This window comes from Macaca thibetana, chromosome 13 (assembly GCF_024542745.1).
Source record: "Macaca thibetana thibetana isolate TM-01 chromosome 13, ASM2454274v1, whole genome shotgun sequence".
Classification (NCBI taxonomy): Eukaryota; Metazoa; Chordata; class Mammalia; order Primates; family Cercopithecidae; genus Macaca; species Macaca thibetana.
In genome coordinates, this window is record NC_065590.1 from 70068852 (window position 1) to 70080941 (window position 12090).

The following is a 12090-nucleotide window of genomic DNA, read 5'->3' on the forward strand; positions in this document are numbered from 1 at the left end:
CCCCCTCGGTCTCCCAAATTTCTGGGATTACAGGCATGAGCCACTGCACCGGCCTAGGCATAATATTTGAAGTATATTTGAGGTCTGTCTTGGGACCACCTCCCTCTCTTATCCCAGCTAAGATATTGAGAGTACAGACTCCTGGTTATAGTTCTAACTCCGCTGCTTACTAGTTGTGTTAATCTAACTCCTCTGTGCCTCAATACTCATTAGTCACTGTGCCAATGACTGTGGAACTCTGTGTGACTCTGGGAGTGTGTCACAGTCCATCAGGTGAGTAGAATTTCTATAAATCGAGGACTACTGGTGTTGGACTATAGTAGGAAACTCCCTGGGGTACTGTAGGGAGCAGGTGGCTCTCTTTAACAGCAGGACTGGCCCGCAGGTGCTTTTACAGCGGCTGACAAGTGTCTGCTCATGAGTGAATGGATGGGTGGGAGCAGAGTGAAGGAGATTACGCCCCCAGGCCTCGCATCCCCAGCCTTGTAAAAGTGAGGGGGCAGTGGTGTGGCAAGTGGGGAGGGGCGCTTTGGTGTTTACAGGCCTGGACTTTAACTGAATCCTGGCTTTCCCACTTACGAGCCGCTGGACCCCTAGGTAAGTTCATTTACTCAATTTCCTCTATTGTAAAATGGAGCTGCTAAGACCCATCTTCCCAACGCCTCTCCAAATATTTGTGTTGAGAGTAAGTGGAACCCTTGATTCCAGAACCTAATGCAGCCAAAGCCACCTGCTCCAGGAGCCCCGGGGCGGGGAGGGGGAGGCGGTTGGGGGTGCGGGGTCCTGGCCGCGCAGGGGCTGCACATGGGTGACAAGCCCGCCCGCCAGTGCCGGCCGCCGGCGCCTCTCGCGCGCACTCTGGATCCAGTGCCAATTTACCCCAATCCCGTAGCAGACGAGGGCTTGTGCGAGAGGGGGCCGGGCGGCTGCAGGGAAGGCGGAGTCCGAGGAGAAAACGAAACTGAGAGTCAGCTCTCCCGAAGCTGCGGGTCTCCGGCCGGCGGCGGCGGCGGCGGCGCGGGTGAGCGGGGCCGGGGGCAGCCGAGGGAGCGCAGGGAGCAGGGGCCGGGGGGCCACGGGATAGGGGCTGCGGGCCCAGCCGGGGCGGGACCCGCCGATCCTGCGTCCCCAGCTCAGGACGCGGAAGCTGATCCGAAGCCCCTGGCCCCGGCTGGGTCCGCAATGGGAGAGCAGTCCGAGGCCCACAGCCCGGTTGTGGGGCCCTCCCTGAATCCAGGGAAAGGATCGTGGAGCGGGATGGGGACTGAAAGCCATTTTCTTCCCGCGAAGAATTTTTATCAGTGCAAGTAACAAATATTTCCTAGGCAGCGGTTGTGGGGCTGGGTCTAGTGGATGATGAATAGGCCTAGTGGCTTGACATATGGAAAATACGGAGGCCTGAAATACTCATAGACTGGCTGAACAATCTCTGGCTAAAAATCTCTTGCATGGAGAGTTGCAGTAGTTTCCCAATTGCCTGGCCTCGGTTCCTGTTCCCACTCCGTCTCCTTACCCCCGAACCTCCACCCCCTACCTCTTCTACACACCTCAGCAACTGGAATGTTCCTTTAAGTAAGAACCAGACTCTGCCCTGCTCAGACCTTCCCCATAGCTTTCCTGTCTCGTCAGAATCCTATAAACATTTATTAAGGCTCACCGGCAAGGTCCCTTGCACCCCCTACTCCGGCCATGCTAGCTTCCTTGCTGTTCCTGGCGCACAGCCAAGCATCCTCCAGTCTCTAGGCCTTTACACTGGCCTGTTTCTTCTTCCTGGAAAGCTTCTCCCTCAGATACTTGCATGGGGAAACCCCTCCCTTATCCTACACTGCTTCCCATGCCAGCTTATCAGAGCAGACTTCCTCAAACAACCTGCATATGCAAGAAACCCCACTCTGCCCTTGCTGTTCCCCCTTCCACTACCTCAATTTTCAACATAGTAGTTATCACCTGGTGATATCTTTTCTTTTCTTTTTTCTTTTCTTTTCTTTTCTTTTTTTTTCTTTCTTTTTCTTTTCTTTTTTTTTTTTTTTGAGACAGATTCTCACTCTGTTGCCAGGCTGGAGTGCAGTGGTGCGATCTTGGCTCACTGCAACCTCCGCCTCCCGGGTTCAAGCGATTCTCTTGCCTCAGCCTCCCGAGTAGCTGGGATTACAGGTGCCCACCACCACAGCCAGCTAATTTTTTAATTTTTAGTAGCAACGGGGTTTCACCATATTGGCCAGGCTGGTCTCAAACTCCTGACCTTGTGATCCCCCACCTCAGCCTCCCAAAATGCTGGGATTATAGGCATGAGGCACTGCGCCCGGCCACCCGGTGACATTTTCTTATAGGTTGTTCCTCCACTGGTAATTTCACAATTACCTATAGCAGGGTTCACTAGTATAGTCCCAGCACCTAGTACATAATAGGTGCTGATTAAATGTTTGCTAAATGAATGGTAATTCAAAAACTCCCTTTTGAATTCCAAAATAATGAGGCGTCCTGTTGCCCATGTTTCCTTCTTTCCTTCCTTCCTTCCCTCCCTCCCTCCTTTCTTTTCTTTTTCCTCTTCTCTTCCTTCCTTGTTTCCTTGTTTCCCTCTCTCTCTCTCCCTTCTTTGTTCTTTTCTTTCTCCTTTCAAGATGGAGTCTCACTCTGTCGCCCAGGCTGGAGTATAGTAGCTTGATCTCGGCTCACTGCAACTTCTGCCTCCAGGGTTCCAGTGATTCTCCTGCCTCAGCCTCCTGAGTAGCTGGGATTACAGGCACACACTACCACACCAAGCTGATTTTTATATTTTTAGTATATTTCATCATGTTGGCCAGGCTGGTCTCGAACTCCTGATGTCAGGTGATCCACCTGCCTCGGCCTCCCAAAGTGCTGGGATTACAGGCATGAGGATTACATGGCCCCATGTTTTCTTTAGTACTAAAAATGCCATGCCAGATGGAAGGTAAAAGACAGGCTCTCTGATGTCACTTGGAAATTTAGAATCTTGGGCAGATTATGCTATTGTTTTTCAGTTTGTTTATTTGAACCTGGAGATCCTGAATACTTGACCTGTAGTTTGTTTGTTTGTTTGTTTGTTTATTTATTTTAGATGGAGTCTTGCTCTGTTGCCCAGGCTGGAGTGCAGTGGTGCAGTCTCAGCTCACTGCAACTCTGCCTCCAGGGTTCAAGTGATTCTCCTACCTCAGCCACCTGGGTAGCTGGGATTACAGGCATGCACCACCATGCCCAGCTAATTTTTGTATTTTTAGTAGAGACGGGGTTTCCCCATGTTGGCCAGGTGACCCACCCACCTCGGCCTCCCAAAGTGCTGGGATTACAGATGTGAGCCACCGCCCCCCACCGTTTATTCATTTATTAATCAGATGCTAGTTGAAGGAATGATCTATGTGAAGCAATGTGCTGGCCCTGGAGGGGGCTAAGCCTGCAGGGCGACTATAGTCGCTGGAAGGGAGTGGAGGCATAGCCGAAGTAATGTCTGGGCATTAGTAAGATGGACAAATATAATTTTTTAGTGATTATGATGGAGGTTTCTTCCAGATGAGTGAATAAGATGTAGAATCTGCTCCCCAAATAACTCACTAATTAGTTTAAAAAGCAGTCAGGGCTGTGATGAAGGTTGGGCAAGGTGGAGTGGCAAGCCCATACTAGCTGACCCTCCAGCATCAAAGAAGGCTGTGTTGATCCTGATTGATGAGTGGAGATTGGGAGATTGGTGGGTACAGAGAGAATGCAGATATTGCACTATAAATGTAGAGGAAAGCAGGTGACAAGTCCTGGATGGGGTATCTGGAGATATTTTGGTACTCATTCATTCATTATTGAGCCTGGTCCCTTACCTCTAGTAATTCAGGCTCTATTTTAGAAAATAGAGCTTATTAAATAGGTGATTTTAATAAAGGGGATGAGCACTGTGGAAGAACCTGTGAAGGAGTGTCTGGGATTTTGAGCTGAAATCTGTAGGAAGTAGAAATTGACCAGGCCAAGAGAGCGGAAGGAGTAGAGTCAAGGGCATTTTAGCAGGGAGCAGGTTGGACAGAGGCAGTTAGGAGTTCAGGAGAGAGTCCATGGTGGAGGCATGCTTTTGAGAACCATCATTGTGTCTGTGGAATTTAAAACCACAGACCCGGAGGTGATCACCAGGGGAGTGAGTCTAAGTAGAAAAGAACAAGTCTAAGGACCAGGCCCAGTGATGCTGGAATATCTAGAAAAGGGGAAGTTAGCACCATAGGAAGGGTTAAAAAAAAATAAATGGAAGAAAGGAAGTTGAAGAGGAACCAGAAAAGGAGACAGAAAAGGAGTAGCTTGTGAGAACAGAAGAAAACCAGGGCCAGGTGCCGTGACTCATGCCTGTAATCACAGCATTTTGGGAGGCCAAGGCGGGCGGATCATCTGAGATTAGGAGTTCGAGACCAGCCTGGCCAACAATGGGGAAACCCCATCTCTACTAAAAATACAAAAAAATTAGCCAGGTGTGGTGGTGGGCGCCTGTAATCCTAGCTACTCGGAATGCTGAGGCAGGAGAATTGCTTGGACCTGGGAGGCAGGGGTTGCAGTGAGCCAAGATGCCACCATCACACTACAGCCTGGGCAACAAGAGCAAAACTCTGTCTCAAAAGAAGAAAACCAGGAGAGTGGGTGTCTTAAAAGTCCAAGCTAAGACAGGGAGAGGAGAGAGAAGAGGATGTGCAACCACATCAACACATCAAATGCTGGTTGTAGGTTGAGTAGAGAAGGACTGAGAACTGACTACTGGATTTAGTGATGGGGAAGCCATTGGTAACCTCGACAAAAACAATCTCAGTGGCTTGTGGAGACTGCATGATTGAATTGATGTGTGTGTGTGTGTGTGTTTTTCTTTTTGAAATGGAGTTTTGCTCTTGTTGCCCAGGCTGGAGTGTAATGGTGCGATCTCGGCTTAATGCAACCTCTGCCTTCCTGGGTTCAAGCGATTCTCCTGCCTCAGCCTCCCGAGTAGCTGGGATTACAGGCATGTGCCACCACCCCGGCTAATTTTGTATTTTGTAGTAGAAACGGGATTTCTCCATGTTGGTCATGCTGGTCTTGAACTCCCGACCTCAGGTGATCCACCCGCCTTGGCCTCCCAAAGTGCTGGGATTACAGGCATGAGCCACCGCACCTGGCCGCTGAATTGATGTTTTAAAAAGATCATGATGTGTCTGTATTAAAAAAGAAAACAGATAATAACAAGTGATGGTGAGGACGTGGAGAAATTAGAACCCTCATGCATTGCTGGTAGAAATGCAACATGGGTGTAGCCACTGTGGAAAACAATTTGATGGTTCATCACAAAGTTAAACAGAATTACCATGTGATTCAATTCCACTTATAGGTATATACCACTAATATTCAGAAGTAGGGACTTAAACAGATAGATTTATACCAATGTTCACAGCAGCATGATTCATGATGGCCAAAAGGTTGAAATAACCAGTGTCCATTCATAAATGAATGGATAAACAAAATGTGGCATATACACACAATGGAATATTATTCAGCCTTGAAAAGGAAAGAAATTCTGACATATACTACAACATAGATGAACCTTGAAGACATTATGCTAAGTGAAATAACCAGACACAAAAGGACAAATACTGTTTGAGTCCACTTATCTGAGGTACCTAGAACAGGCAAATTTATAGAGACAGAAAAGAGATTAGAAAATATAAAAAATTAACCAGGCATGGTTCCCACGCCTATGGTCCCAGCTACTTGGGAGGCTGAGGTTGGAGGATCGCTTGAGCCCAGGAGTTTAAGGCTGCAGTAAACTGTGATCACACCACTGCACTCCAGCCTGGGCAACAGAGCGAGACCCTGTCTCAAAAAAAAAAAAAAAAAAAAAGAGGTTAGCAGAGACTGAAAGGACTGGGAAATTGGGAGTTGCTGTTTAATGGGTACAGACTTTCTATTTGGAAAGATTAAGAGTTCTAGATGTGGATGTGGTGGCAGCTACACAACATTGTGAATGGACTTAAAGGCAGGGAATTAATACATTGAAAAAGAATACATTTCATGTTATATATATTTTATCACAATTTTAAAACATAAAAAAAATTAAAAAAAAAAATCACATTGGTTGCAGGGTAGAGAAGGAATTGAAGTAGCTGTCGGAACTGGTTCTGAGATTCTCACAGCAATCCAGGAATGAGGTGGTGGTGACTTGAACTAGGATGGTAAGTGTAGACATCTTTGGGAAGTAGAAAGATTTTGATGATAGGACTTAGTTATAGATTAGAAGGCAGGGAGAGGAAATGTCAAGGATGCCTCCCAGATTCATGGCTTTCAGACTTGGATAGATGGTGGAGTCATTTCCTGTGAAAGGAAACTTCAAACCAGCTTGGGAGAAGATCATAAATACAGTACAGGATATTTTGAGTTTAAAGTTTGTTCAAGATGTTCAAGTGGAGAATTTGGATAGAGAGATCTGGAACTCAAAGCGGTTCATAAGGAATATATAAATGTTGGAGGTAATGGCATATAGATGATCATTGAAATCATGGACATGAAAGAAATCACCTTAAGGAGAAAGTATATAGTGAAGAGAAGAGGATTGTTGGACCATGCCAGCATTTAGAGCCTGCAAAGATTAAGGTGTGTTAAAAAGAGTGGCCCGGCCAGGCGTGGTGGCCCACACCTGTAATCCCAGCACTTTGGGAGGCTAAGGCTGGTGGATACTGGAGCTCAGGAGTTGGAGACCAGCCTGGCCAACACAGGGAAAGCTCAAAAATACAAAATTTAGTATGGTGATGGGCACCTGTAGTCCCATAGTCCCAGCTACTTGAGAGGCTGCAGCAGGAAGATTGCTTGAACCTGGGAGGCAGATGATGCAGTGAACTGAGATCACGCCACTGCACTCCAGCCTGGGCAACAGAGTGAGGCCCTGTCTCAAAAACAAAAAACAGAAAGAGTGGCCCGGGAAGAAAGAAGATTAAAAGAGCTTTCCAAGAAGAATTAACAGTTTTACAGGATCTGATTTCTGTCTTTATGGATTTACCTATTCTGGAAGTTTCATATAAATGGGAATCATGCAATATATGTGAACTTTTATGTCTGGATTTTTCATTTTGCATAATGTTTTTGAGATTTGTCCATGTTGTAGCGTGTATCAGTACTTCATTTCTTTTGTGACTGAATAATATTCCACTGTGTAGATATATTTCACATTTTGTTCGCCATTTATCCATTGATGGACACTTGGTTTGTTTCCACCTTTTGGCTATTGTTAACAGTGCTGCTATGGACATTCCTGTCTAAGTATTTGCTTGAAAACCTGTTTTCCAATTCTTTGAAATACCTAGGAATGGAATTGCTAGGTTTTATGATAATTCAAAGTTTACCTTCTAGAGGAACCCCAGCAACTGTATTGTTTTACATTCCTATCAGCAATGTTTGAGGGGTCCAGTTTTTCCATGTCCTCACCAACACTGATTTTTTAATTATTATTTCCTGATTATTATTATTGCCATACTAGTGAGTGCGAAACGGTATTTAGTTGTGGTTTTGAATTCCATTTCTTTAATGACTCATGATGTTGAGTATCTTTTCATGTGCTTATTGGCCATTTACATATTTTCTTTGGAGAGATGTCTGTTCAAGTCCCTTTGCCTATTTTTTAATTGGGTGGTTTGTCTTTTTGTGTTGAGCTGCAAGAATTCTTTATCTATCTGGTTACTAGACCCTCATCAGATATATGATTTGCAAATATTCTATTCTGTAGATTGTCATTTTATTTTCTTCATAGTGTCCTTTGATACACAAAAGTTTTTAATTTTGATGAAGCCCAATTTATCTCTGTTTTCTTTTGTTGCTTGTGCTCTTGCTGTCATATCTAAGATTTTATCACCAAATCCAAAGTCATGAAGATCTACCCCATATTTTCTTCGAAGAGTTTTATAGTTTTGGCTTGTACATTTATATTTTATATCCTCTAAATTTTGTTGATAATTTAAATCATTGCTATAGACTTGGTCCAGTGAGACCTATCAACAGAGGTCTTAATTTACATAGTGGTTAAATTGTCCTAAAATTGATTTCTGCAAAATTCAGAGGGGAGATTTTTGAGATGTCATAGGGAAATCCATGTCCATACAGTTAAATCCTTCATGATTTCATACACTTATTTTTTTTTAGTATAAAACTTTTTTATTTGAAGAATCATTGGGGAGAAGAGAAATATATTTTAGCACTTAGATATGTAGAGCGTTTCCAAAATAGTTTAGCACTCAACTAGTCAGTTCTATGAAAATCAGTTTTCCCTGAAGCACGCATTGCTCCCAGCTACAAGCGGTCCTCATGTTGCATGGTACTGTGGGACCAGAAAAATGGCCATGCAAAGCAACCTTAATAATCAATGGGGAAAATGATAATTGTTCCATGACCTTTAAAATTCTCCTAAAATATTTAAAACTCTTAAGATCAGTTGTAAATGTAGAAAAAATGCAAAAAAGTTTAAAAATGTTTAGTTCTCTGTGAAAAGTAGTTTGAATAGAGATTGCCTTTTTTCCTTCCAAGTAACTTACGATACTGAGTAAGCATCTTTTCTATTCATGGTAAACTGTCCTACTCCTTTGAAGTTTGGGTCAGCTTCCACCCTTTTATTGCTTGTGTTTCAATGCTGTGAAGTATTTCTGTATTCACATTAAATATTCTTTAGCGTGAAGTTTTTTTTTTTTTTAACCATCACTTCCTCTGGGACATATTTATCTTTATTACAATCACTTTTCTTATTTGTGTTGGTAAGTTTGCCTTCGCTAAGCTCCTACGAGTGCACAGCAGCAAGAACAACATTCCTGTAATCAGTGGCTTCTTCTACAAATCCATTTATGTTTGATTCAAATTTCACTTCCAGTGTTATCATTTTTCATTGCTTTGCTGGACTTTCATCTTTGTTGGCCAGTTCTTTCAATGGTTCACTTCTATAAAATGTCAAGTGGAGGACAAAGAGACAGCGTAACAACGTGCTCTGCTGTGAGTGAACTGAATAACAGATGCACAGGGACCAACCACTGGAAGAATTTGAAAGAAGTAATACAACCGGTCACTGATCATGAAGCGTATCTGTTATTTACATCGTGATTTGTAGACTGAAGAACTAGCAGAGAAGTTTGTACTTCATGTAATTACTCAGAGTTATACTGTGCTAACTAAAATTTTAACCTAGGATTAAACAACACCAGTTTCCTTTCCTTCATGGTAAGGAAAGTGGTATTTAAACTAAACTTAGGTCACTGAAATTTGTGCACATGGGAACCGTGCAAATCAAGGACTGCCTATACCCTACTTGTTTATACTGGTCCAGACAGGCTTAACGCTGACTACTGAGAAATAGCCTATCTGAATTTATATGAAATAGTGAATCTTAAAGCACCCAAGATGAAAAATTAGTGCACATTGAGGTGGTTTTAAAATCTTTGTCGTTTGACAATCAAGCTTAAAATGTATCTTAGAGTAACAGAATTTTAGAATTAAAGACCTTTAAAGGCCGCCTACTTTGATACCACAGATTATCCAGCATGTTTATTATGAATTATTTCTCCTCCTTCAATTTCAGTTTGCTCATACAGCCACTTGCGATCACAGCGGCATTCAGCTCCACACTTGGAGGCAGGACAACGCAGGCAGGACAAGCATAGAAACATCCTAAGCAATCTTCATCGAGGCAGTCACAGGGTTCCATCCCACTAAAAATCAGGAGACCCTGGCTATCATAGACCTTAGTCTTCACTGGTATCACTTGTCTGTCTGAACCAGCGGTTGCATTTTTTGTAAGCCTCCTTTTTTCTCTTTTACCAGTTTCTGGAGCAAATTCAGTTTGCCTTCTGGATTTATAAATTGTAATGACCTCAAAGCTTTAACAGTTCTTCCATCTGACTCAGATTTCCTTCTCTGGCGGTCTTCAGAATTGACATCCACACTTCTGTGATTATCTGCTTGGATTTTGGACACAGCTTCTAACCAGGTACAAGCTGTCTTTTGAATTTTGCACTCAGAAAACTGGCATCATCTAAGGCAATTACATGCAAATTTTGGGGGGCTAGTTTTTTGTGTATGGTAATGGGTCACAACACGACTTCTGTAAATCCTCAAATCTGTCAATATAAATTTTTATGTGATTAAAGCAAATTGTATTGTTCCTAGAAAGTGTCATTCCAGTTCTGAGTTGAAGTAAAAGCATATTATTTGATGACAGTTCTTGCAAAGTCTTAAAACCTGTGTGACGAGTATAGTAGGTTTTATGGCACTCATTTGTAGTACGAAGCTGGACTCCAACTGAACATCGATCCATCATTCTTGATTCTGACATATTTTCCTTGTTTTATTTTGTCCAGAGATCTAGGTCACGGGCTGATCACCCTTAGTTTGAGCTCTTCTCCACCCGGCTTCGGGCAGGATCCGCGTCCACACAGGCTACACTCGCCCACCCGTTTCCCAGCCTGTCCCCGTGCTACCACTCCACTTTACTTATTACATATACTCTAAACTTTTTTCTTCTAAACATAAAACATTCTACACTCCTGTAGCCTTTTTACTTCTTTAAGCAGGTAGACAAACATGTAGTTGATACTAAGTGGAAGCACAGGGCAGAGTTAAAGAGAAGGACCCCCTTTCACTGACCAGCTGAGTTTTTTTTTCTTTCCTTTATTTTTTAAAACAATTCTGAAATTGACACGGGGTTTTGCCATGTTGCCTAGGCTGGTGTTGAACTCCTGAGCTCAGGTGATCCGCCCGCCTTGGCCTCCCAAAATGCTGGGATTTTATAGGTGTGAGCCACCACCCCTGGCCAAGTTGAGTTTTCAAAGTAGAAAATTTGGAGAAATTAACTTTATTGTGCAGTGAGTGAGAAAGAAAGAACAGTTTTGAAAGAAAGTCTCTGCATTTATGTGGGACTGAGATGAGTCCTATAAAGGAGAGTCTCCCCAACCCCTCTGTCTCCTAAACTGCATTGGGAAACTCAGGTTAAATATGTTCTGTTAGCATCACTCATTCAAATGTCTCTTCCATTGTAGGATACTGGAAGAAATGGCTGGTCATCTTGCACCAGGTTTCTACATGGAGGAACTTAATAAATACCGTCAGAAGCAGGGAATATCATTGAGCTATCAAGAACTGCCTAATACAGGACCTCCACATGATAGGAGGTAAGTTGCTATAAACAATGATATGATCTTATAAATGTAAACTGGGGGAATGGCAACTCTGGCACAACTTTGAGGTCAACACTTTTGTTTTGTGAGAGTCCGCTTGGCGTAAAGCGGTAACCACTTTGGAGCCACAGATGACTCCAGAGAGAAGAGAGGGTAGAAACCTTTCCACGCTTCAACAAGACATGCTGTTTTACTGCTTGGGGTGACTGTTTACATTCTATGTTGAATGTACGTTCAAACCCTCAAAGGTAGTCATAGGAGGTAGTGGTAACTAGAGCACTTGTTTTTAGATAGTGCATGAGTTGTATAATATTTTATGAATATTCTTTTTGTAATCAGGTTTACATTTCAAGTTGTAACAGATAGAAGAACATTTCCAGAAGCTGAAGGTAGATCAAAGAAGGAAGCAAAAAATGCTGCAGCCAAATTAGCTGTTGATATACTTAATAAGGAAAGCGAGGTGAGTGATTGCCTTTTTTTCCTAGTAAATGGGAACTTGCAAATGCATTTTCTATTTCTCTCTGTGAGAAAATACTTCCATACAGAGTAAAGCCATTCACACGTTACCTTACATTCAAGAGTTTGGTTCAGTCATTCCCCCCATCTTCATTTCTATGAAACCCTGAGTGAGAGCCGCACACCCAGGACGCCGTGGGCAAAGCTGGAGAATAGTTATTCAGAGTGTCAGCAGCAGTTCAATACTCTAAAATTGAACAAATATGGAAAGATGAGAAGTGTTCAGTGGGAAATGAGCTGACAGGTTCTGGGATGAGTCCCCTCCATCTAATTGAGGAAGTGCAGTAAAAGAGGAAAAAGAGATGAAAGTGATTATAGGGAGAATGATGTACAGCGGTCACTCACTGTCTGCGGGGAATTGGTACCAGGACTCCCTGTGGATGCCAAAATCCACTGATGCTCAAGTCTTTTATATAAAATG

The 12090-nt window shown here is 43.4% G+C and overlaps 1 protein-coding gene and 1 pseudogene across 6 annotated transcripts in view; one reads left to right on the forward strand and one right to left on the reverse strand.

Moving 5' to 3' along the window:
• The first annotated feature begins 944 nt into the window (after positions 1-944).
• The window catches only part of EIF2AK2 (eukaryotic translation initiation factor 2 alpha kinase 2), a 60768-nt gene continuing 49622 nt past the window's right edge, over positions 945-12090 (forward strand). For 3 of the 6 annotated variants that reach the window (XR_007718657.1, XR_007718658.1, XM_050753360.1), the window contains exons 1-3: positions 9822-9967; positions 11016-11147; positions 11493-11613. Coding sequence is in view for 4 of the 6 variants with exons in the window: in XM_050753360.1 (XP_050609317.1) it covers positions 11029-11147; positions 11493-11613 (240 nt within the window). In the remaining 2 variants the exon portion in view is untranslated. Of the gene's footprint in view, positions 1022-1170; positions 6183-9801; positions 9968-11015; positions 11148-11492; positions 11614-12090 lie in introns of those variants that run through there. The other 3 variants (XM_050753357.1, XM_050753356.1, XM_050753358.1) reach the window with 3 other exon arrangements.
• LOC126933565 (ARL14 effector protein-like) lies at positions 9513-10457 on the reverse strand (annotated as a pseudogene).